We start from the raw sequence: 27,742 nt of genomic DNA, 5'->3' as shown, positions 1-27,742 counted from the left end.
ATGAAAACCTTATTGAAACAAGAATGGTACAAAAACTCATTTTGTTTGTTCTTAATTTGATGGATGAAAGTGGTCAATTATTTTAGTTTAACTGATTTATTGGAAAAGAATGATGTTAATTGCTCTCACAAAGAATGCCATTGCATTTGTAAAGCCATTCCACTTCCTTTAATGCATCTAACACAAAATACATTGATGTACTTTAATGTTTCAGTCAATCTTTCAGAACTGAAATTGGATGACACATATTACCGATAGGAAATATAACAAGGTAATTTGAAAGAACTATTTTATATATACATAAAGAGAGAGAGAGAGAGAGATACATACTGTATATATAATACAATTGAATGTATAGTATATACATTATATAAATACAATAGTTATTTTTACTGGTTAAACAACTTAAACATGAATGCAAATAGAATGACAAGAAACCCTCCATAATCAGTTTTAAAAATGAATGGGAACTGTACATATAGTCTATCAAATTGATTTCTAAGGGAAAAAAATTTCTTAAAAAAAAAAACAATATGAAACCATGGTTTAGTTTCTGAAATTTTAATTTACTTCTCATACCTTATGTAATTTAATCTAAACTTCTCTTTACCTGTATGTGGGGTTATTTATGTCTAGTAAATACGTTTTGTTTCATGTTCCAATGCTGTATTAACTATTGGAATCTGTTCAATAAAGTTGTATCAATATAAAAAATAATATATAAAAATAATTTTGAAAAACTGTTTCCCGTCGCCATTCAACCCTGTCTACACAGGAACGTTTTCTATTCCGTCTGTACTAGAACAGCGATTTGGGTGTTTAAAAATGGAACAATTTGGAAACGAGCTCCAGAGTGAACAGTTTCAGTCACCTCCCTCCATGTACACAAACAGTGCTGCTTTCTCGAAATGCGTTTGCGCACTGTGGTTGCAGTCAATTGCCATGCGCGAATACGGTTTCGCGCAGGCGCGGGGAAAGAAGGACCTTATACGCATGCGTGTGTGGTTCGTTGGAAAATCAAACCGCCGACGGCTGCCTGGTAAACTACAGCGTTTTCGTGTCTTCTGTGGTCTCGTGTGCGCGGAAATATTTCATAAAGTTGCTGTCTGCTCGTAGAACGGGCTGCAAACGAAGATGGAATACAAAGCAGGACATTGGCGTGTATTAATTCGACGTCACCCGGAGCATCAGCCTACGAGCTATTGGTAAGGTATGTAGAGCTTCTTTTGTCGTAGTGTCAAATATTTCTTGAGTTCTTTTCATTCAGTAACACCACGTGTTTATAGGTAGAAGTTAAATGGGTCAGGAGGCATTTTGTTTCAATTCTAGACCAGCCAACATTGCTGTTTGATTTGTTTTGTTTGCTGTCATTTTAGCGTGGAGAACGTTTAACACTTGCTGTGTTGGGGACCATAAGTGAACCCCAAGCTCAGAGCTAACTCCGCCCACTTCAGACTTTTGAAAAATGCACAAAAAATGGGCGGTTGGATACTGGGAACACTGGGAAGAGGGAAAGAAAAAGGACGGAGTTTTCCAGATGAGGTGGGAGTGACCGTGAGGACCGTGATGTCCCCTAGCCAAAAAGTGAGAGTCCCGCCGCAGCACTGATGCTTCAGAGCGACCTAAGGTGAAGGATTTTTCCCCTTCAGTCATATTCATATCTGTGTTAAGAGTCACATTCATATCTGTGTTAAGAGTCACATTCATATCTGTGTTCAGAGTCATATTCATATCTGTGTTCAGAGTCCCGTGAAGTAGGCTTTCCAGCTTATTCCTACCCCTCCATGAATATGGGCGCAACTTCCGCTCCGTTCTATCTAAATGGGACTTCGCATAGAAACGAGATGCTAAACGTGACTATTAAAGCAATTTTAATACCAAACTACATAAAGTTAGACTGCTTCGCCTCAGACGGGATAATATTATTATTATTTCTCTAGCCTCTACTGGAGAGTTCAAATTGATGACATTACTTTAGATAACCTACAAGGGCATATTTAGCTAACTTTAGTAGCTTTATATCGGTATAAAAAGATACATTTCTAGTTTGTGGAGTTGCTGAAATTCTCATTTTACAAACTAATCCCTCTTAAATATGGGAATTATATTTATAAAATTATCCATGACTCAAGTTGCCAGCTCTTCAGTTTGGTAAATGTCAAGTTTTGTATTAAGAATTAATAATAAATTAATACTAAAAGAATCACATCCCCGATGCATTTAGACAGTGGACAGCATGTTGTGAGAGACATATTTAACTTTGTCATAATATTAGTACCATGAACATAGCAACAGGTACTGAGCATTACAGAAAATATGATTAAAACATTTCAGCTCATTGATTTAACAAAAATGAAGCAGTATTTATTACAGCAAATATTTATTTATTTCAGAACAACCACTGTTGACACTAAATCACTTTAGTAAGCCTTTGGAAAAATCATGTTTTTGCTATTATTGTTACTGTACTGGAAGTTCCACTTCCATTCATAGCTACAGTAGACCCCCAGGAATAATGTGATATCCACCTTATTTGCTTATCTACAGCTTATAATACAAACAATGTGAACATGTGATAACAAAAATATAAATATTTACAAATTCCAGAAGAATTCCTATTGAAACAACTGTTGTTCTTTGTTAGCGTCTATAGTTAGCTGCTGTACTAGAATACATGTATTTAATGTAGCCTACTTCCGTTTTGGCACCGGAAGTTTCGCCCATATTCACATTTGCAGTAGCGGCCCCAGGAATAAGGGGGATAGTGTGGTGGTGGACTGTGGTGGTCCTGGGCACTACCTGTTGGCTCCAGCACCTCCTAAATGCACAATGGGGATATGTGCACGTCAGTGTCATGGCACTAAAGATTTAATAGCTCACTTGATTTTTGCAGGATGCCACAAAGCTCAGGATTCAGAGAGGACAGTTGGAGGGCTGCTCAGAGGACATAAAGGGCTTCTCTCCTGTTTCGACAAAAAAGAAGACAACCTCTTTTGCCTTGTTGAAACATTCTTGCCAGATGGGGTACCAGTGGAAAGCCTGCCCCATGTATTGTTTTTTGTAGTAAGTGGATCTCAGAAACACTTTAAAGACTCATTTGGATGGTAATGGATGATTTGCTTGTAATTCTTTTCTACTTTTATCATCCTCCCAGGAGCCTCTTGCTAGGCTTCAAGGCAGCTCATGCTATGCATTGACCAGCATTGGGATCCACTCAGGAGTTCCTACAGAGGTAATAATTTTTCCTCTTTAGAGGTAGTTATATGGTATAGTGTAATGCTGGCAAAATGTTTTATTTCCTTCCAGCCGTGTGCATCATATGATACAATATCAGTTATTTTTATAACTGTGTTATTGTCACCTGTAACAACTGCTATCCTGAGGAAGACGGTTCAGGACAATAAGAGCCAAAACTAACAGACTGAAAAACAGCACATATCCCAGAGCAGTTGCAATAATAAACTAGAAAAGCACTCAGAGAGCGCAGACCTCCGCCATTAGCCCTATCTCCCAATAGTGAAGAGTCCTTTAAAAATTCCTAGATCCAGACGATGATCTGGATCAGTCCCAAAATCAAATCAGTTCTTCCTTTTGCCATTTCTGACATTCCCTGGAAATTTCATCAGAATCTATCCATAACTTTTTGGGTTATGTTGCCAACAAACAAACCCTGCCGATCACATAACCTCCTTGGCAGCAAATTGCAATTAATATGTCATAACTGTCTCATTATAATCAATAACGGAAAAAGTAATTGGCTGTTGTTAGGTGATTGCTGACTTAATAGCTGGCACTTGTGGGTACATTTGCGTTTCTTCACCATATTCTATTATAGAAGCGATCTGTATGTACTGTACACACTGTTTATTTTATTCTGTTGTGCTGATTGTAAGCATGGCTTATTAGAGCCTAGTTTTCTCAAATTTACATCTGTGTAGGCATTAAACTGAAGCACTGAATCACTCTAACTTTGCTTTGTATATGTACTTCCTGCAGAGAGGATGGAGCCAGTCCAAAGTAGAACACCTGATGAACTGTGCTCGAGTCTTCAAGAAGATGAAGTTTCTTGGCCATGTGAAGCTTCCCAAGTGGAAGGCCTTCTTCAGTCAAGACTGGACTCATTACTCTTGAATCATTTAGGGGCAAGTGACTTTGTTTCATCTTCATGCATTACACCAAGGACTACCTGTCATACATATGGACACAAGCTTTTTTTTCCAAGATCTAAACTGCTTTGTGAGTATACAGACAAGTTATCAGATGTGTTGAAAGGTTTTTTATTGCAAACATATAACTGCAGAGTTTCTTATTGTTTATCAGAGAGCTTGAATCTTTTGTTAAAAGTAGGAGTATTAGGGCACTACTGCAAAAATCTAGCAAATTAACTGAAATTTCACATGTTTTGTCCTGTATTTTTTACAGTAAATTTCTGGTAACCACAGCTGCCAGTAATTTACCGTAAAATTTAAAGTAAGGCAGTATTAAGCTACTACTGTAAAATCTGCAAACATCAGCTGTAATTTCTCATGTTTTGTCCTGTATTTTTTACAGTAAATTTCTGGTAACCACAGCTGCCAGTAATTTACTGTAAAATTTAAAGTTGGGCAGTATTTTGCTACTACCGTAAAATCTGCAAATATCAGCTGTAATTTCTCATGTTTTGTACTGTATTTTTTACGGTAAATTTCTGGTAACCACAGCTGCCAGTAATTTACTGTAAAATTTAAGTAGTTATAATAAAATACCGTTTAACATTATACGTGTCTACTGTTTTTATTACTGAGATAGATTGTATTTAGGTTTACAGGATTTCTGGTGTTTTTACAGTAATTTACCGTAAACAGGTTTGTTTCATTATCTTTATTTTTACAGCCAATCCCTGTAGAAAATGTTGTAATAGAGCTGTAACTTCTACATCAAATTACAGTAAGTTGTACAGCAAATTACCGTAAATATGGTTACAGTATAACTGTTATTTTTACAGCAAATCCTTGTATAAACGGTTACAATATTGTATTTTTTTAACAGAAATTTACAGTAAAAAAAAAACAGGTTTGAACTGTAATATTTACAGTTGTAGAATGAAAACACCGTTTTTTCTCATACATTCTCACCGTAATTTTTACAGTAAATCTCTGGTAACCACAGCTGCCAGCGTTTTACCGTAAATTTAACGGAATTTTTTTTACAGTGTACACCGTTGGTTAAATTTTTCCGTTAGGATAAATAAAATAATCCACCCTCACCAACCAAGTTAGCATCCTTTCTCTTTACCATATTTAGTCATGTTCTGTTTATTCATTTACATTACCTTCTCATATAACCTGTGATTTATGTCTGTTATTTTGTGATTTTATAATAAATCTTCCAAAGACAGTCGTAGTTTGGGAATTCATTCTATCAAGCAGAGGAATAGAGTCAATGTTTTGAGAATTTACTACTTTAGAAATGAGATTGATTTACAGTTAATTTTCTTGTTAATTTATTAAAGGTTTTGATTAATTAATAATTACAATATTTTATTGGTTATTAAATAACCAATCCGCATAAGCGGTGGTGCCCTATTCTTTACAAGGTTTACTTGATAATATTAATTTATTATCAACAAATTTACACTACACCCTTGTGTGGTCGCAGTATTCTGGACACTTCCCTTGTCTTAAACTTCTAAAATAAAGCAGATTAAGATGATTTTGACCTAAAATCTTTGATGTACAAAGAAATAACCTGTATGTTAATTTCTCTCTTAGAGAATGTTTTGGTTTTCCATTTTCGCAGTGCAGAGAGACAACATTTCAACACTGAACAACACTCGCTTTACATCACAACACAACAATCATAGAGAGTTTCTTAACAATATTAGTGGTTTATTATCTTATAGCATCATTGCCAAAGGTAATGCATTGTTGTAAACTTGATGGTTTTATCTTATTTATGTAATCTTTGCAATAGATACTCTCATAGCCTAAAAAGTAGCAGAATGTGCTTTAGTTTAGCTTTCAGTGTGTATTATTGATGGGAACAGTCAAGCTTTTCTGGACAAAGCAATATAGGGAACTCTTTTCTACTGTTAAATAAGGAATTTGTGAACAAACACAGGTCTGCTTGCAGTTTTTAAAATATTCATCCTGATTAAACCTGCAGAAACAGCAACATCAGATATGAATATATAAAGATAATGGTTGCAAAACAAATTTCAGTTTTTAATCCCAAGACACAAATGTCTGAAGACTTGAAAGCAGAAACATCAGGCTGTAGTTTCGCTGGATATATATTTTTATTTCACTTATTTATCCAGACCTTCGTCAAAGGGGCAACTGGACTTGGTTGAGGTTCTTGAAGACATTTGCCCCTCCTCCAAAAGGCATGGCCTAACACAGGAGAGCTAACTCATGTGAACAGGACTTGGCTGTTCACATACACCACTCATTACAGCTTTCAGGAGGTTATAACTTTGAATTTTTGTGTGTATACAGTGATGCTTGAGTACAGCTGATCTGAAGACAAAAACCCAATAATCACCAATTAACACTAAGATTACATTATTAGCACTGTTTGATAGAAGCCTTTGTGTTTAATCCTGAAAACCTAAGCTCCAGTGTTTCAGATTCTTACTACTAACTAAAGCAGTGTTCTTTATTAGCCTTCTTTAGGAATATTAAATGTTTCTAGATGTGTAAAATTAATAATATTAAATAGCCCCCACCTTGTTTCTTCAAGGCAATCAAATACAAAAATAAAAGATTACAAGGCTTTAGGCTCTACAGCTACTGCTTAGCCGTTTTTTTTCTTTGTAATAAGTCGTACAAGGACTTGAAAAAGCTGAACTGCCCTTGATGTTGTTTTTCCTTGTTTTGACTGCCTGTCAAGGTCAGTCATGTTAAGCTTTGCCTTTTACTCATCGCTGAGCTCATGTCTCTGCTGAGCGTGCTCCAGAATCTAAATAAAAATGCTGAATAAATAAGTCATAAACAGCAGAAGAAACCCACCTATCACAACTCGCTGTTAAAAAAATATCCATACACATTACCATTCTCACTACACACCTGCATGGGTTTAATTTTGAACAACATGCAGCAAGGGCTCGGAGCAAAAAACACGGCACTCGCAATCTCCTTCACCCACAGACGCACTTGCTTGATGTTATGCTAAATATGCTAAATGATGCAAGCTTGACGGGTGCAGCAGGTCCCTCTGGCCACTTTATGCTAATTAATGCGGGGCCGCCCTCTGCAGAGTTGCTGGACTAATTAACGCTGGCTGCCGTCTGTGACACGAGAGCACAGTGGCACTCAGCGTCTTTCTCCCCGTTGACTGCAAGGACCTCCCTTTGAAAGGCCCAGGCCTAACCTCTGCACTGCTCACAGGCAGGGATGAGAGTTTCATGTGCTCCCCAGACATTTGTAGGTCAAACAGGAAATGATGTGGTTAACATGACTGGGAGTAGAGGTGTACTTCAGGGAAAACCTACAGGTGTCTTTCTGAAGGTGAAGTTTGATCTCAATGGAAGTTTAATGACAAAACTTTGACTTTGTCCACATTAGGGACTCTGCTGAGCTCAGAGGGAGCTGCAGTGTAAATAAATTCTCAGTTTAATGACAACCTGTAAGTGGGTGTGTTGACAATCTGGCAAAGAGCTTCCTCTCTACAATCACAGCAGATGAATATGCGATGAAATGCTGCTATCCAGTCTGGATGAAGGAGACTCTCAGTGTCTTTTGGCATTTTATTCATCCGTATTCAAACTGAGTCAGAACACTTGGGTGCTGAGTAATGTAGTCAAAGTTGATGATAGAGCGCTGAAGAAAGAGATGAAAGAATGGTGTAATACTCAGAAAATCACAGGTGGAAGTCACAACAGTGCAACAGAGAAGTAAAAGGTGAGAAAAAATCAAAAAGAAACTTTTTAAATTCCTCTGAATTTTAACTTTTAGAGGCAAACCTGATGACTATAGCTTCAAAAACCCTTTTGATGTGGTGGAGTCTGTATGTACAGGGGCTGTACATTTTACAGAATAAGCTGAAGGTGAGGAAAAATCATCCTTGATGCAGTTGTTGTGCTTTCAAATTACAAAAACCCCTCTTTAATGTTAGAGTGAAAACAGATTTCTACAAAGTAATGTCAGTAAAATAAAAATATGCAAGGTAAAAAAACTGCATAAATATTTACTCCCTTCAATTCTTCTTTGTATTAATTGGATGCACCTTTGGCTGCAATCACAGCACTGAGTCTGCATGGTTCACAATCAGGCTTGACACTGGATACTGCAATTTAACTTCATTCTTCTTCACAAAAACTGCTCAAGCTCATGGCTAATGGCTGACTGCTGAGAAGCATCCCCACAGCATGATGCTGCCACCACTGTGATTCACACTGGGGATGGTGTGTCTGTGGTGATGTGCAGTGTTTGGAGTCTGCCAAACATAGTGTTTTGTCCGATGGCCACAAAGCACCATTTTGGTCTCATCAGAACAAAGGTCTTTCTTCCACTTGGCCATGGAGTCTCCCACATGCCTTTTGGTGAGCTTTAGTCCAGATTTAAACTGAGTTTTCTTCCACCGTGGCTTTCTCTTTGCCACTCTCCCATAAAGCTTTCAATCTCTGTTGCTGAAGCTTGTAACTCCTTAAGAAGTGTCTTGGTGGACTCTCTCACTGCTCTCCTTCTTGCACTGTCACTCAGTCTGTGTGAACCGCCTGATCTAGGCAGACTTACACACCATATTACTTTCATTTCTTGATGACTGATTTAACTGAACTCTGGGGGATGTTGTATCCATCACCCGACTTATACTTTCTTTTAACCTTTTCTCTGAGTTGCTTGCAGTGTTCTTTTGTCTTCATGGTGTAATGGTATATTATATATATATATATATAATGGAATATTACATTCAGGAGATTCTCTTTTCACTAACTGTGAGACTTCTAGCACCAATTGGCTGGAGCTCTGTTGAATTAGATAGTCACTTTAAAGGGGGGTGAATATTTATGCAATTTACATTACTTAATTTTATTTAACTGACATTGCTTCACAAAAACTTTTTTTTTTTCAGTTTGACATTAAAGTGATTTTGTTAGGGCTGTCAAAAGATTACAATTTTTAATCACATTAATCGCACGAATTTCACAGTTAACTCAGGTTATAAGCAAATTAATTGCATCATTTTTATCTATTCTAAATGTACCATACTGGAATATTTCTCAAGATTTAAATACCTTTATCAACACGAGTGGATAAAAATGCTTTCTTTAGAACCCAAAACAACAGAAAATGTCCAAAAAATTCTCTTGATGAAGCTCAAAGATACTGAATGCTAACAAGATTATGTGCTGAGAGCATTACATGGTAAACTCAAGCCCATCAAGCAACAACAGATGAGGATACTGACCTTAATATAACATTATTGAATAAGACCAAAATGTAGTGTCCAACTTCAGACTGCTAGAAGTTAACTCTTCTGTTGTTCTCAGCAGCTTAGCACAGAACAACAGATCTCATCATCACACATGTACATAAAGAACATGGTCAGTTCATTTTAAATCACTCAAAGCTCATTCCCTGGATTCTTCACACTTTAAGCAGATAATTTTGACCTCACATGGGGGGAAATAAAGGCTCACAGAAACATCCCTTATCCCAAAAGAGATAATAAATACGGTTGCAGAATTACACTACAGATTACTGGGAGAAGTCAAGTCTCCGGTGAGCACAGACATGAAAATAAGAGACCGTTTTAGAGTTTTACTCACAATAATGGCTCTCAAAGAAAGTTCATAAGTGCAGCTGTTGGCTGCAAATTATTTCCAAAAGAACCTCATTAACCATGTGGTCTGAACATCTCTGTTGTAAACAATGTAGCATGGCCTGCCTTTAGCTGAGGGGGGCAGCTTGGCCAGTGAGTGGTATGGGGTATTTGCGACTCTTCAAACTCCGGGTCACTCAGCTCACGTTGGCAGTAAGAGCAAATAACTTCAGTCTTATCTGGTTTGTCTTTAAAGCCAAATGATATCATCCATGTTTGATTAATAAATTCAATGATTGGTGAATACTTTTTATAGGCACTGCAATAACCTTATCAGTTAATGATGAGGTATAGTATTTTTCTGTAAGCTGGCATGAAAAACAAACACTCATTAGTTGGTTTCTGAAGATGAATAAAGATATTATAAAGATGCAGTACGTCAACTTTCCACTTAAGGCTCTTTGAGAGTGCACTTTCCCCGTCTGAGGAAAAGAAAAGACCTGTTTCCTGAATTAGTTTTTTACCAATCATGCATATTAGACTCAAACCCAGAGATGGACAATGTGACTGCCCCAGGACTATTGAGCTAAGGTGAAAGGGGCTGATCTTACAGTAAAGGCTGTAAACTATTTACATTTTGAAAGAAAATAAAATACAATTGTCGGTGCACAGTTGGTGCATATGTTCCTCATTCTCTCTCTCTAAATTTCCTGTCTCTTTGCGGCTCTTATCAAAGGCAAAATGCCCAAAATCAAATGTGAAAAATAACACTAATTTGTTAACAAGACCAAAATATTAATTTCATTTTTAAGTTATTTGAACCCCCCGCCCCGCCCCCACAGCATCACACATGAAAAGCTGGCTGTTGTATGAATGTAGTTGCTGACCCGTATTCTGTTTGACAGGACAGTGGGAAGAGAAACCAGGGAGCGAGGGCAGAATGACATATTGGAAGTGAACAACAGGTCAGACTTAAACCTGGGCCACCTGCTTCGAGGACTATATTCTCCACACACGGGGTATGACCTAACCCTAACTCGGGTCAGGACCTAGCCATAAGGCCATTTGTGCCCTAAATAAATGACATGCCCCATAGCACTTGAAAATCTGTCATGATTTTCTTTGACCCATTTGAAAACAAAAAAAAGCCTTGCTTTTCATGTCAGAAATCAATCTTTTAGTGTGAACTCTACTTCAGGTAGCCTTATCCCTCATTTCTCATCAAGGCCCTTACGTTTTGTCTACATCCACAGGGTGCTTTCTCAGTACAAGCTAAAGCACCCATTTAGTATGCATACAGACTCCTATGTTCATTTTCTTATGCATGTTTTAGTGTCCTTGAAAGAAGCAAAAGTGTATTTCTGTGCGTGACTGTGTGTGAAGGTAGCATGTGGAGCCCTGGACCCCTCTGCTGAGCAGATGGCAGCACTTCCTCCGGCTAGATAAATACTTCACATGGGGAAATCTGTCACTGGGACAGAGAAGGGCACACATCCAGAGAGCCTGGGACAGGATGAAACCCACAAACATCACAGTGAGAGAACATCGCTGTGATTAGAGCCAATCGCCGGGCGGTCAAATGGGATACTTAAAAGTGACTTAAAGAGTCATTTGGTCTAATTTAGCCACCTAAGATTAATACTGTTTCACTGTTAAAAAGGGTACTTTGTGGAGGAGTGTCACTGGTGCTCTGCATGACTTGTGTAAGGTCAGGTTAGTGTCAGATTGATCAGAAAGGTACTACTCATTTTGTACTTGATACCATATTGTCTTATTGTATCTTATCCCATTATTTTGTTTTGCATCGTATCAGCATATGATATTGGATCGTATTATATCGTAATCATCTCAATGGTTCACAGAGGTTACAGTCCAGTTTGCACCTCAGGTTTTAGGGTCAGGTTTGAATCTTTGGGGACAAAAGCAATATAAAGTCCCAGATTTATAATTCTACATCCCTTCATTTATTTCTTGTAATAGTGCAGCTTACAGTATGTTCCATCTAGCATTATTAAGGACTGCCTGTGATAACTGGATAAGCCTGTGGAAAAAAAGAGGGAAAAATGTTGCAAAATAAAAAGCAACACAGAAATGAAAAACCCATTATCACCTGATTAGAGACCATGAAATAAATACAATGTTAAAAAAACTCATCAAAATATGTGCATTTTGAGCATTCCATTATATTTCTGATTTATGAAGTGTCCTGTGACACCCTCACATAGTTTTTAGTAAATAGCCAGTTACTTGTGCAATATATACAGTATGTTGGTATATGTTGTGTATAAACCATATGTTGATTAAGAACACCAAACTAGTTTATGTAAAGGCAGGATAGGACATTGTACAAAGCCTGAGCAGCCCACTTGTAGCTGATGTTCTCCACTTTTACACAACAGCCCATGAGCTTTAAAGTGTATTAGCCTCTGCAACCCTTGCTTTCATGTCAAGAGGCTTTTTAAAAATAGTGTAGAGATACTGAAGGAGAGGGAGAAGAGGTGAGTCTCTTAGCTATGCTACTCTTGCTGCTGCAGCTAACTCTTCTTTATGTGTTTTATTCTGACTGCTTCTTCCTCGAAGTTGTTTAGTGGTGGTCAGCTTTACTGCCGCCTAGACTGGTGGGTAAATACTACCATGTATAATTGGCTCTTTTGTCCATTCAGGTGTACTCGACATGTGATTATGTGCACCAGCCTGTAATCCTGAACCATGGCTGTTCAGGACAAATGCAGTTACAAATACAGTTACAGCTACACCCCTATATTAGACAGAATCTTTTTTGTATCATGTCACAACGTATCTTATAACATCATACTGTATCAGATCAAATCAAACTGTGTCATATTTTGTTACTGTGCTTTCATGGTCATTGAGGAGGAAGTAACTGACACTAGGTTATTACAAGGAAAGAACTTATTAATGATGAGTTTGTATTTTCAACTTTTTGATGTGTTTTCAACCTGCCTTATGTTACATAATGAAAAAAACCCATCCAGTTATTTGCATTAGAGTAAACATAACATGGCGTAAACCAAGTCACCCATTTTGGCACACTTGTATAACAGGCTTTCCAGCAGGGATAAATTTGAATTGGCACTTACCCGACCCTGATGCCTGATAACTGAGGTGGGATGTTCTCCAGTTTTTAACGACATGAAAGCACAACATGTCCAGAAGCATTTGGCTCCCCTGTGCTCATCCATCTTGGCTGCTCATAAATTATTCTGTGCCACTTTTGATGCTCTAATACTAGCATACACCACAACAACTTCTCATGTATTTACTTTAAACATGCGTGTGCATGTTTGTGTTGTTTTTATTTGCATTCATATAGTTTCTGTTTTAATCACAAAGTACTGTGCCTATAAAAATTATTTATACCGTTTGATGTTTTACCCTTTTATTGATTTTAAATATCAATCATGGTCAATATATTATTTGGCTTTTATTACAACAAAAACAACCTCTTTAATGTCAAAGTGAAAACAGATTCCTATTAAGTAGTGTCAAATAACAAAAACATGTAATGTAAAATAACGGCATAAATATTCATCCCCTTCAAAATGACTGACCTGATTCAACAGAGGTCCAGACAGTTGGTGCTTGTAGTCTCACAATTAATGATATGGGGATCACTTGAGTGCAGTGAATGTGCCTCAAGTGATCCCCATATCAAGAGATTGTAGTAAGACATTGTAAAGACACCTATGTCTGGAAGGTCCAGTCCCTAGTTAATCAGTATTCCTGGCTACCATTACACCATGAAGACAACAGAACACTCCAAGCAACTCAGAGAAAAGGTTACATGGATACAAAATAATTCCAAGGCCCTGAACATCTCCCAGAGTGAAATCCATCATCAAGAAATGGAAGGAATACGGCACATGAGTCTAGATCAGGCCGTCCTCACAAACTGAGTGATCATGCAAAAAGGAGACTAGTGAGAGAGGCCACCAAGACTCCTATGACTACTCTCAAGGAGTTACAAGCTTCAGCAGCTGAGACGGGAGTGGTAAAGAGAAAGCCACTGTTGAAAACCAAAAGGCATGGAGGGGCTCCATGGTCAAGTGGAAGAAAGTTTTTGGTCTGATGAGACCAGAATGGCACTCTTTGGTCATCAGACAAGATGCTATGTTTAGAAGAAACCAAACACTGCACATTACCACAGACACACCATCCCCACTGTGAAGCATGGTGGTGGCAGCATCATGCTGTTGGGATGCTTTTTTGGCAATGCCCTGAAGTATACAGCGAAAGCCACTCAGAAATGGTTTAAATATGAGGAGGTGAATGTTCTTGAGTGGTCGAGTCAAAGCCCAGACCTCAACCCAATAGAGAACTTGTGGCTGTGAACAGTGGATCCCCATCAAACCTGACTGAGCATGAGCAGTTTTACAAAGAACAATGGAGTAAAATTGCTGTGACTGTAGCCAAAGGTGACACTATTGAATACTGACTTGAAGGGGGTAAATACTAATGCATTCTCTTATTTTACCCTACATACGTTTATTTAATTGACATTACTTAAATCTATTTTCAGTTTGACAATAAAGAGATTTTTTGTCAAAAAAAAGCCAAATTATATTGACCATGATTGATTTATAAAAATTAATAAAAGAGGGGGATACTTTTTATAGGCAATGTACCATACAAAGTATAAGTGAATGAATCCACACAATGGTGTTCAACAATTTTTAAAAACATGGTTGCAAAATGCAGAAACAAACTGCTAGGATAGCAAATACAGATACCCTATGCTTGCCAAGCTAACACTGGTCACTGGGCAGCATTTCTTGGCAAGAAACTGTCCAGCGCATTACCCCCTATGAAACTGCAAATTGTGTTTTTACACTTCCACACAGTAAAAAAAAAAAAAAAAAAAAATCATGCTCTAGTTGTACTGAAGAGCAGGTTTGGCTAACTCCCAATGAAGCTGTCTCTTTCTGAGTTTCTTAAGACTGAGTAGCTGCTTAGGGAATCTTTATATCAGGTAAATTGATATTAAATATGTAAGAAACTTCTAAAACTCTCTGTGGCTTGAACTGTACTTTCCAGGCCACCATAGCTACCTACAACTCATTTATCTGCCCACATTTTACAGAGCAAATCAAAGCACTACATGTACATTTAGTGCCAAAATGAAGATTTATCACAGCACTATCAAACTGGGATGAATTAGAGAAACATATGTCGACAGCTCCCTAACAATGTTTATGTACTAATCTGAATTCACACATCGTTATCAACAGTTCCGGTGCTGCACTCCACTTGCCACTTGATATTTGCTGAGGCTCCACTGAAGCACAAACACTGACACACAAATATATCGCTCCCTCTCTGTATTTGTTCATGCTTTTTCTTTCATACACACTCTCCACTCAAGAATTCTCGTCAGGCGCTCTTCTCTTCTTTAGGATAAAATGACAGAGAATATTCCCTGTTAACTTCGGCAGTGTTTTCATTTCGCGGTGGTGGTGTCTTGTGCGTGTATGTGTTATCCGGACTTCTAACATTCCATTCCTTGGCACCCCTCCATGTCCCCTCACTTCTGAGGGTTGCTATGCCAACACCCCTGCCAAATGTATTGGTAGAAGGGGGAAGGAGAGGGTCGGGGGAATTTCAAAGGACTGGGAGATGTTGGGTATGTCTAAGAACATTTTTAAAACTTTTTATTTGTGTCTTCCAAAACTTTTCCTGTATGGCTGCCTTACTCTATGTGTATAAGTCTGTTTTTACCTTGTCTGAGTGTTTATACAAGCATAACATTGTACCTGCCAGACATCTGATCCACTGACCTTTCTGTGCCAGTGATTCATTGGGTTCGTATTTGTCCACCAGCAGCTGGACCTGTTCTGGTTTAAGCGGAGGGTAGAGTATCTCATTCAGACGAGGGTCTCGCTGTTTACTATTGATAAACTCTGTCATCTGCTCCACAGTGAGGTACGGACGACTCTTAGCCCCCCTGAGAAGACAGAACAACATGAGAATGTGAACAGTTTCGTAAAAGGGAATAGCAGGGACAACACAGGAGTATAGTGAGCGAAATGTGAAAACGGAGATATGAGAAAATGAAATGAGGAGACGATGATGGAGGGGAGGAGTGGTAATTAAAGAGATGTGCAAAGGGAGAGTAACAGAATCACAGAGGAGCAGAGAATTTAATGTTGTGTTGAGTAAATTATGAGATTTGATTAAAACGCCTTTCATATCTAAGCCTGTTGCACTAAATTACCATCTCTATACCCTCCTGACTCTCATGCCATCTCACTTAACTCTGATGAAAATCTATGACTTGGTGTGGCCCTGGTCAGGCTGGCACGTTGCTTCGGCTGATGGTCTGAGTCGCTCTGGGCCAAAGGGGGCAGCTCTGCCTCCGCTGTACGAGGGGGCCACAGTGCCAGGCACGAGGAGTCACAACCAAGGCCATTAAACGTGCTTTCCTGTCCTATTCCACTCATGTTTATTCTAGTGGACAAGAGCAAGTGTCTTAAACCTGCAAAGCTGTAGCAGTCTTTCTTTCTGAAGTCTGTTTAAAAACACATGAATGACAAGACAGTTACATCAGCTTGTCTTCATCTACTTTTCTCTAAAAAGTGGTTTCTGTCTACCTTGTTAAGGTAGAAGAAAGAGGGAATAACTTTTAAAAAAGTGATAGTAAACATGTTTCTTACACGTCAGAGAAGATGTGGTCCAGCTCAGATCGTGGGCAGATGTTGCTGAGGAACATGTTGTACACCTCTGGAGTGAAATCTTCCTGGGGGATGGAGTCATTCTGCAGCAGAGAACAGAAACACGCTCACATACTGTACAAATGCATCAACATACAAACTGGCTTTTGATTCTATTTTTAGTGTAGTGTGTGGGCTCAATAACAACAACCTGAACATACAGGCATTTCAGAAGTTTGGCCTTGGGCAAAAACTTTCATTTCTTATCTGGCACTATGATGGCTTGGTTTGCTTCAGCAAACTTTCACAGTTGGAAGAATTATCAAAGTTATCAGTGAATATTCACAAATTAAACTAATTTTATTTATAAAGAGCTGAATTACAAACTTGATCCAAATGACTGGCTCAGAAAAAAGCACACTGATTTTATCAAGGTTTGAGCACATCTTTGATAGAATTGTATTTCCCCTTAAAGAGAACTTTGCATTAATAGACAAATTAGCCATTTGATTTATATCTATGTATTTTTTATGTTTATTGCACCAAAAAAGGCAGTTTAGAGTGGAAATTTGAGTTAACACACCAGGATGCCGCCATATTTTAGTCAGTGGGCTACAGTAGTCCTCTGCCTGTTCTATTTCTCTGCATTCATTTCCTATCAAATCTTTATATCATGACCTTGATTTCACTGTTAGAGAAGATATCACAAATGAAGACATTACTCTCAGTTTAAAACAAAGTGAATGTAGTCATAGAGGCAAAAAGACAGCAAGTGGAGTTGATCATGTGTTAGTGCACAAGTACCACTATTCAAAACTGATCTGATCGTCATCATATCCCAGTGTCTGTGTGATCACCTGAAAGTTTTCAGGTTAAATTGCTGACCCAGGCGGTCAACCAAATACCAAGCATTTATCTCACATTATCTGCATATATAAAGAAAACTCAAGAGATAAATCCCATCCTGTGTTAATATCTCTGGATGGTGTAATTCACAAAATCCAGAGATACTGTTTCTGTTAATGCTCCATGTAGCCTGAATCATGTCTTCAACATTAGAATTTAGCCAAAGTCATGCAGCCCATCTTTTAAATACTTCTTGTAAAAGCTTAACACTGTGGTTATTGACGTGAGTCTCTGAATACATTAAGCAATTTGAAGGTGAATGGGGCTTCCTGTTGGCGGCGTCCTGTAGAGTTTATAATTTCAAGTTTTTTCAAAATACACACATCTAGTGAGTTTTTTGTTCAGCACCTATGAGAAACAAATATCTATCCACGAAGATGAACTTGTCTTACCATGGGTTCCTTTACACAGAAGGCTGTTCATACATGTAGAAAATTTGTAGCAAATCCCTTGTTAGCCCCTCTTAAGCACAAATCTGTCCTTTCAAGTGATTTTATAATGAAGATTTAGATTTAGATTTAAATCTAGCATCCCTGAGAATTAAAGCTAATGTTGGCAATGGGAATAGTTGTTTGTAGGGGGGCGATTAAGGGCCCTGGCCGTGGATAGGTAGTATCAGAATGGTCACTAGCTTGTATGGAGCCTGGGCCCACTGAAGGTGGTGATACTAATAGGCATTGATGATATGGTGGGCAGTGAGAGCTAGCTTGCATGCGATGCTTGTGGTCACTGTTCAACTCTACTGAGGTGTTTCTGGAGTAACTTAATGAAACACTGGTAAACGATGGCTCATGCTGAGCATCGGTCTGCAACGTTGACTTGTGGGGGTCAATATAAACGGCATAATTGGTTAAGTCAGCTGAGCTCTTATCTTTCCATTCGGGCAGAAGTGTCTTCTGTTTTCTTTGAACTGTCTTAAATACAAAATGACCCAAACTATGGATTTGTCTCAAGCAGTAAACTCTCTACCACTGGGAGTATTTAGGTGACGCAGACCTCTGGGAAAGTTTGCCCCTTGACCGAAATAAACAGAATCGGTTGAGATAAGAGCCCCTTATAGAGCCATCAGAACCTAACAGGTCTGAGAAAGACCCAGCACTCTCTGCAGCGGCTCATTGCATTGTGCCTGTAATAAACAGAGCAGAACCGAAGTTTTATAAAGGAGCCATGAGGCAGATGAGGAAGGATTCACCAGGGGAAGGAGTGAGCAGGTCGAGCCCTGCTGAAACTCAGTGAGTCACTCTATAAAGACCTTGGTGTGAGCTTTGTAGAGTGTGTGCCTCTGTCGGTGTGTGTGTGTGTGTGTGTTTGAGGGATTAACAGCACTATCGTTTAGCTGTAATTACTTGCGCGCTGGAACAACAGCAAATCCCACCAGACCTTCATACAGCAACACCTTCTTACCTCCTCTCTCTCCCTGTGCTAATTATGTATAGCTTGTTTCTGTGTGAGAGTGTTTATATTTCTGTGTATTAATGTGTGTATGCTGATTGTATTCAGAAGCCATTCATTAGCACTGCGATGTTTCAGCCCTGCTGTGTGTGCATATGTTTCAGCAGGTGTTAAGAGCTGCATTAAACTGCATTTTCTCTCATCCAAACATGCAAATAACTCGCTACTGCTGGAATACAGAGATTGTTTGCGGTGTTCAGTGACTGTTTACACCTCTATGCATGAGAGAGCTGTTTCTCTTTGGTGGTATCTGATTGAGGTGCAGATAAAATGGTTTTTGTCATCTCTATTGCTCCCACCAGGTCTATTTGTTTCATTAGAAGCTAGGCTAAATCAGTTTTGAGTGAGAAGTCAAGCAGACATCCAGAAAATAAGACTCCAAACAAATGAGAAAAGCAGCAATCAGATGCAGGAGAATACAGAATGAGCTGAGTGGTGAAAGGACAGACGGAGGGATGGATGGAGGAGATAAAAGAGCTCGGAGAGTAGAGGGAAAGGCAAACACAGACAGGAGCAGGTTCAGAGAGAGGGGAGGCATGATTTGAAAGTTTGGTGTCTCACTCTGCCAGAAGGGAGGTTACAGTTTTCCAGGGCCGTTTCCACTCGCTTCCTGTCTGATGAGAACATCCTGAAGATACTGTGGGGACACAAAGACAAGCGCTTCATGAGTAATCGCAGAAAAACACCACACAGAATGAGGACTTTTCACTCTGATCCTATGTGCCAAAGTGATGAATTCATCACAGCCTTTAATTGATATTTATACAGGATATCCTGTGAGAACGTTCTGCTCCAGCAGCAGCAAACAGTAAAGTGGATCAAAGCAAAAACAGAAACTAAGATGAGTGAGCATATGTTTGGTAGGAAAGGAAGGCCAGTGCAAACTGTGGGGGAAATTAAAGGACTTAAGTCAGCCAAAGAGAATGCCAAGATGAAAAATGAAAATGTAATAAATTTAGAATACAAGAAGAGAGAGAGAGCGAAACAAAAAAGGAAATGTACAGGGAGAAAAAAATTAATCCACAGTAATTTAACAGCCCTGCAATAAATTTAATATTCATGAATCCACTTTGTAGAAACTCTTTTATTTCATTACACTGAGGAAATTATGGACTTGTATTAAGATGAGTGGAGCAACAGCTGACTAGGAGTGAAGACAGTATTTGGAGCTCCCCCTGCTGGGTGGCTGCAGTACAGGTCCAAAACCGAACTTCCTTCATGTTAACAGATGCCGAGGCGAGGCAAAGAACATCATTCAAACATACAGCAGCTCAAAGAGCTTAACAGAGTCAAATCAATGCATTTATAATATTACAGGATTTAAAAGACATGATGTTGAGAAAAAAATAGACATTTCAGTCAGGAACGCTCTCGTCATACATTTAAACCTGTGGATATACAGTTTTACTTGGCAGAGGAGGCTCTGCTCAAAAGATGCTCCCCGGGTTAGTCAAGCAGCATGTTTTCAGTCTCAGGAAGCGCATAGCTAGAAACCCCCATATGGATAGGTACATTCATGACAATGTGTTTTGAATACAATAGAATTAGTTAAAAAGCAATTCATCCATAGTAGCATGAATCTGAAGATGAGGGTGCAACAAGCTTTATGCTATAAAGGAGGAGGCTGGGGTGGAGGAGGTTAAGCTTTGCCAGCAGCAGTAGTGTGGTGCATCAGCATTAATGCAAGCAGAGTTAGAGAAGTAAGTCATATTTAAATACACTGTGTTGAGAGACAGAGCTGTGATTAGCTGTGGGAGCTGGGAGGTGATAACTGGGATCATGGCTGGGTGTATGACTACCGTGTCCTGCATGACCTCACAACAAGCTTCATTTAAAAAAAATGGGAACAATTAGATAAAAGAGAAAGAAGAAATATAACAGAAAGCAAAAATACAACATTCAACACCAAATATTAGATTCCAGGGGTGTAATGGTTCCTGTATTCATCCCGAACCATCATGTTTGGGGGTCACGGTTTGGTGTGCATAGTCCCATGATGAATATGTCTGAACCATTAAAAATGGAAAAGGTAAAAAAAGCAGAACTTACAACTTATAACTTACATACTTACAATTACTATAGAGCAGTGTGACTCTCAGCTCATCCCGTTTTCACAAAAGAAAAGTCTTACCATGAGACAGCACTTGTCTGTTATTAGACACTACAGTGTTCTTTACACGCTTGTACAGGTAAATCAAACTGTTTCTGGATTGAGGTTGGCTTTATTTTGACCCATTTGCTGTGCATCATCCATTTGTGCTCGCTCGCTCCCTTTCAAGAGAACAATTCAAGAAAACATGTAAAATACTAGAGAAACATCTGCCTATGCTGCTCCTGCTGTGTCTGACAGCAGGAAAAAATATCTTGGACTGTTCAACTGCTGAAAACCAAAACATCTCAATGTGTCAATCATGCGTTATGCATGCACAACGGCAGAGTTGTTTCACTGTACAGAAGCATCAACAATTTATGGACAAATAGTTCAGCAAATAGACAACAAATAAGACATAAGGATAAAATTCCTCTACATACACTGTAAAGGGTGAGTCTGTCTGTAAACTTTTTTAATTAGCAGATTTATTCAAATGCATCCAATATAAATGCGTGCTGGTCCAATGTTTGATCCTGTGCTGCAGAAAATCATTGCCATTTCAAACTCAAGACTGCTCAAATTAAATCCAATCAAATCAAACTGTCCAGTTCACAGTCCTACAACATATGTAAAAATATCCTCGAGTTGGGCAACTGATAATTACGATGACTGACAAAGATTCCCCTTAAGCCCTTGCCAAATAGCTTCCAACCCCATCCAAACAACCCCTGGTCCCCGTGCAGGGGTGCTGTACTGGTGGCATTCACCTCCCGTCTCAGAATCCAAATACTTTACTGATTGTAACTGGGATACTGAAATTATTTCTTTCCTTTGGTAAGTGCTGAGTTGTTCCTTTTGTGTTAGTTTCATTCTTAGAAGTAATGAGTCAAATGAGATGCATACAATTCATTTACAATGGGACATCAGTCAATGTCAGGTAAATGACAAATGCATTTTTGTCAAACCCTGATTCTATTGCCATAATCAGTATTATGGGGAGTTATCTTCATATGTTCATTTTCAGATTTATTTAGTTTTTAAGATGCAAAACATGACAGAAAATTTTATTGACACTAACAGCATAGCGACTGAACTTCCCATAGCTGAGCGTGTCTGCATCAAACTGACTGTTCTGTGTGGACCGTACAAATATGATGTTCAATTAGTAAATTAAAATGTGTGCTTTGGTAAGCAGAGGGGGTGTGGCATCCTTTCCATCATGGCTCTCAAGGTTGCATCACCAGCACAGCATGTCAGTGACAGACGAAGGGGTATTTGAAGAAACAGAGTCGTACACATTATGCTGCCACTGAAGACAGCCTTGCTTGGAAAAAGTGCTTGTTGAATTAAATCCTTTAGATCTTTGGAGCTAAAGTCTGCAAAAAATACAGTAGCATTCACCCAATAAACATCTAGATTTTAGTAGAAAATCTTACAAACATTAAAATAAAACGTAACGGTCTGAACACTGCTGTTAAATCAGCCTCAAATCCACATGGAAACACACATAAATGATGCGGTAATGCTTGTGATCTTTTATAAAAGACAAACAGCAAACATGCTCACAAAGATGAGCACATTAAGTTTTACTGTTGTCATTCTTCTTTTCATTATCATTACCATAGTCATTACCATTACAGTGATCATTTTCTATAAGCATTAACATAACCATATCACAGTTTCTTACTGTAGCTCCAAACATCATGCCTCAGCAGCTGCAAAGCAAGCCAGCCACCTCATTAAAAAAGACATGTGGATAAAATCACTCTAGCTTCACAGCATAAAAATAATAATCATTTGATTTCCCTCCTGTAAAATAGTGACTATAAAAGCATTATCTTTATAGCCTGGTATATTAAGTGCTTATAAAGAGTATAGACGCCCTTGGATGTTCTACCTTTTTACTGATTTTATTAATCAATCAGGGTCAATCTAATTTTCCTTTTTTTGTCAAAAGAAAACCCCTCTTTGGTGTCCAAGTGAAAACAGATTTCTACAAAGTAAGGCCAAATAAATAAAAACATGTTTGGTAAAATAAGCAACTGCATAAGAAGTCACCCCCTTTAAAGTGACTAACCTCATTACACCATGAAGAACAAAGAACACCCCAGTATAAGTCAGGGGATGGATACAAAAAAAATGAAAGGCACTGATCATCCCCTGAGTTCAGATAAATCAATCATGAAGAAATGGAAGGAATACGACACACGTGTGAATCTGCCTAGATCAGGCATCCTCATAAACTGAGTGACCACACAAGAAAGAGAACCCTAGTGAGAGAGACCACCAAGACACCTATGACTACTCTGAAGGAGTTACAAGCTTCAGCTGCTAAGATGAGATAGACTCTACATACACCAGTGTTAATTTTGTCAACTAAAACTATGACTAAAAATGTTTGTTGACAGCCTTTTTTCCATGACAAAAACTAGACTAAGACTAACAAAAATAGACCTTCGATGACTAAAACTGTCATAAAGTAAGTTAAGTTTTCGTCAAGATGACAAAAATTAGACTAAAATGTAATGTAGTTTTCATCAGACATTCACAATTCGTTATATTTCTCCAGTGTGGGTAAATCTGTCAAAAAACAATGCAGCTGTAGCGATTCTGCCTCTCAGCAGTAGAGAGCAGGGACCCCAGGTTTAGCAGGGTGCAGAGAACACACCACCATGATTTGGTACCAGATTTAGGCAAGAATATAAATGATTGGACTAAAAGTAAAGACTGAAATGTGAGAACTTTTTTCGGAAAAAAAAAAAAAAAAACTAGACTAAAATTATTTGAGTTTTCATTGACTGAAACTAGACTAAAAATAAAAGGACAGAAATGACTAAAATGCATTTCATTTAAAGAGTAACACTAAGACTAAAATCAAAAATAGCTGCCAAAATTAACACTGGCATAAACCAACTGTTGCCCCGGTTCTTCAGCAGTCAAAGCTTTATGGGAGAGTGGCAAAGAGAAATCCACTGTTGAAGAAAACTTAGATTAAATCTGGACTAGAGCTCCCCAAAAGGCATGTGGAAGAGTCCATGGCCAAGTGGAAGAAAGTTATTTGGGCCGATGAGACCACAACGGGGCTTTTAGGCCATCACACAACAAATCAAACACTGCACATCATCACAAGCACACCATCCTCACTGTGAAGCACAGTTGCGGCAGCATCATGCTGTGGGAACGCTTCTCAGCAGAGTTAAACATAGGGAAATCCTGGGGGACAATCTTATTCAGTCTGCAAAAGAACTAAGGCTTGGGTGAAGATCTATTTCCCAGCAAGAAAATGACCTGAAGCATACAGTGAAAGCAACTTATCCACACAGACTCAGCTGTGATTGCAGCTAAAGGTTCATATACTAAATAATGCCTTAAAAGGAGTGAATATTTATTCAGGCACTGATTTTACGTTACATTTTTTTTTTAAACCTAATTGACATTACTTTGAAGAGGGGTAAAAAATCCGATGGGGTGAGGATATTTTATTGGCACTTGTATGTCCCAGCTTTGTGGGCTAAGAAAGCTTGAATCTTTGAAGTGTTTTGTCTGATTCCTAACCAAAAAGATCCCCTATGTTTCATATAAGCCACATTCTTCCATCAAGTCAGGACAAACATCTTGTTTCAACATATTACAAGCATGAACTAGGGCCAGAATTGATTTTAATGAGTACAACTGAAAGAAAAAGCAAGAAATATTTTCTTATTACACTTCTTGAAATAAGACTTTATACTTCATTTAACAAGTTAATTTTGCAGTATCCTTGCAACACATTTCTTGAAGTTGGACTTTCATCTTGATGAGTAAGGTGAATGTGGATTAAATTAAGTTCAAAGAGATTTCCAAGCATGAAGGAGACAGATCCAGTGGCTAATACTTAGTTTTTACTGTGTGGACACTGAATTTTCCAAATATTTGATGTTTTTTGGAATTTTCGTTTTCGCTGAACACTAATGATAAGCTGTCCTGCCTCATTAGTCACCAGAGGAGGTGTAGATAGAGGCAATGTTACTGTTAGGTAGAGCTACAGCCTCTGTTTCATTCCAGTGTATATAACAATAAATGAGATTTACTGCAATGAACTCCAGTGTTGTTACAGCTACCGCCGGCTGTTTAGGTCTGTTTCTGCTGGCTGTAGCCTCTTTTAATTACATGCAGAGGTATGCCTGCACACATCCATGAACGTTACTGTATGCTCAGTGGGAGAGCAGAGTCAAGCTGACATTAGTCAAGCTGACATGTCCTTCCAGCTAGGAGGTTAATTCCCTAAACGGCAAGGAGCGTCTCCCTGCCTCTCTGTGTTGACACCCACTGGTTTTTTCCCTCTGAGGCTCCGAGGGAGGTTATCACAGAAGTTCACTGTTGCCCGCCTGGAAGCTCAACTTGACTAATGACAACGCAGAGAGTAGGGTTTTCAATGAGATGATGACAAAGTGCCAGATAAGTGAAGCTGAAAGTCACAAAAACTGAAAACACAAAGGGAAATTCTCACACATGTCGCACTGTGGGGTGAAGTTAGTGACAGATACAAATGAGGCTTGGCTGTGGCACACTACTTCACATGCACTTACACAACACAAATCAATAAGGGCGGGTTCTTCACAGATAGAGGAAATGACAGCTTTAGTGATGCAGATTTTAATGCAGAGTCAGACTTATGGAGAATTGAGAGTTAGCTCAATATGTTTCTAATAAATGCACAGATATGCTGTGAGGATGTGTAGAAACTGAGGCGTTTACATAGTAACATACACTTGCATAGTGATGAAAGAAGGCGTAGGACGCCATGCATTGATCAAAAGAGCAGAGAGGTGGCATGGGAGAGAAGGATGAGTCAGAGAGACTTACTTCTTGACAGGGATTCGCCCCTCAGGGTTGAGCTGCAGCTTCAGCCGAGTGTATCTGCATTGGACAGAACACAAAACTTACACAACATGCAATCCTTGAATGTGTCTGTGTTGCACATGTTCATAGATTTTTTTACATGTCTATTTATGAAAGAGTGTGTAAAATAATTCATGCATCACTGTGGTGACAAAGACGCTTGTGTCTCTTGCATTGGACTGCATTGTGTCGATCTCTCTATGCACACCGTATTCGCGTGGCTGTGTTTACATGAGAGGTTCAAATTGTGGCTAATCCCTGGAAGCCTTGCATTGGCGGCACAGAGCCATGCAGCAGCGGCAGCAACACAAGCAGCGCAGCCTGAGCTAAAAATAGCTCCACTGCAACAGGAGCCATCATTACAGGCTAGGCTTTAAGTGGCTGCTGGCTAATAATTAATATCCATTACGGTGTCCACTTCATAGGGCAGGCTGGCTGCCACAGGCAAAGTCACCGATGACTGTAATGGTTAACTGGGGCCAGACAGCTTTTTTTTTTTTTTTTGGTTGTTGTCTGGGGGACTTCTTTTTCTCTAAGATGTGAGGGGAAAGACAATGAATGTTGGTGGTGGGAGTTGACAACAGCTGACGTCATTGAAGCTTGATTTCTGAAAAAAGGAAACAAATGTAAAGGTCTGGTGTAGAGAAAAAGGAGAGGTACCTGTATTATTCATTAAGACAAGCTGAGGAAAACAGATTACTTGCATCTGTCTCCTTTCTCTTTCACTTTCTCTTTCTCCGTCTGGCTCCTCTCCTCCCTTCCCCTCTAGTTAATGCTTAATCAAGGAGGTCAGTTTCCATTTCACCCATGGTAATTGAAATACTTACTCCTGTGCATACACTTACTCTCCGACATGGGGTGAAATGCAAAAAATAAAACATCTGACTCATCGTAGACTCACAGGGCGAGTGCTTGTGGTGTCATTTCTTTTAAAAGAACATCAGCAGCTTATGAAGACGTGCTGGGCTCTCTTGTGTTTCCTGTTGCCCGTCTACCCCTATGAAAATGTTCCACAGGTGCAAGAGCCGTCAGCGGGGGTTAACCACATGCTGAAAATCTTTCAAAGGATATGGTGTAGTGGAAGTATGACAAAGAATTCAGCTGCAGCTTTGTTCAATTCCTTTTCGACTCTCTGTGAACTATGTGGTCGATGGCCACTTTTATTGCCTCATACATTAATTAGTCTCCTCAGGGGTGTGACTTAATGGCTTCTGCTCACTGACAAACAGCATTCAGCTACGAGTTTCCACTAAAAACAGCCTGAGCATCTTCCCTCTGATTCATTTGAAGGTTCTTCCTGCAGGAGCTTCTCTCCATGGATCAGTGTGTAGCTCTGCTCAGATCAATAAGAGCGTTTTGGTGAAAGCTATTAGACACAGTTATTACACAGGCTCTGAGGAGGTGTAAGGGCAATTGATACTTTAAAGAGTCTTAAAGGGGAAAAGTGCAGATGCATTAATGAGGTTAAAAGGTTATTTTCAAACAGGGAAAAATAAAATAATGTCTCCTCTTTTAAAATTTTGACACGACTGTGAGTTCAGGTCAGCAACTTGACCTGTTCACAGATCCACCAACACTCTCTCATTAGAGCAGGTAAATATAGCCTGCAGCCCCTTATAGCTGTATGATTATACCAGCTCATGCTATCCTGTAGACCACCTGGGATGCTTAGAGATCAGGCTCAGTTCTAATACACCCCTTGCCCTTTCCACTTAACCCTACCCCTACATTTTACATGCTTACATCCAGGCCTGCCCAGAGAATTGACTGGGCCTCTGAAAAACAGAGAATGGGCCCTCCTCAGTTGTGATATTGTTTTTACAATGTCATTGCCTTTTTTAACCTATTTTCACCACTTTTTTCACCACTTATTGCCACTTTAACCCATTTTTGTCCCATTTAGCCCATATTTGCCACCTATTTTTGCAATTTTTTTGCAATTTTCAACAAACTCCTAACACCTTTTTCCATTTAAACCCACTTTTAACCACCTTTTTGCAAC

At 39.0% G+C, this 27,742-nt stretch overlaps 1 protein-coding gene across 3 annotated transcripts in view; it reads right to left on the bottom strand.

The window, feature by feature from the left end:
• Window positions 1–27,742, bottom strand: part of LOC121521733 (1-phosphatidylinositol 4,5-bisphosphate phosphodiesterase beta-1) — a 226,430-nt gene that overhangs the window by 69,690 nt on the left and 128,998 nt on the right. For all 3 annotated transcript variants that reach the window (XR_005992885.1, XM_041805887.1, XM_041805888.1), the window contains exons 6-9: window positions 25,705–25,758; window positions 19,329–19,404; window positions 16,413–16,513; window positions 15,537–15,703 (exon numbers count right to left, since the gene is read on the bottom strand). Coding sequence is in view for 2 of the 3 variants with exons in the window: in XM_041805887.1 (XP_041661821.1) it covers window positions 15,537–15,703; window positions 16,413–16,513; window positions 19,329–19,404; window positions 25,705–25,758 (398 nt within the window). In the remaining variant the exon portion in view is untranslated. The remainder of the gene's footprint in view (window positions 1–15,536; window positions 15,704–16,412; window positions 16,514–19,328; window positions 19,405–25,704; window positions 25,759–27,742) is intronic.

Source organism: Cheilinus undulatus, linkage group 14 (assembly GCF_018320785.1).
Source record: "Cheilinus undulatus linkage group 14, ASM1832078v1, whole genome shotgun sequence".
Classification (NCBI taxonomy): domain Eukaryota; kingdom Metazoa; phylum Chordata; class Actinopteri; order Labriformes; family Labridae; genus Cheilinus; species Cheilinus undulatus.
This window is presented reverse-complemented; position numbering and strand designations above follow the sequence as displayed.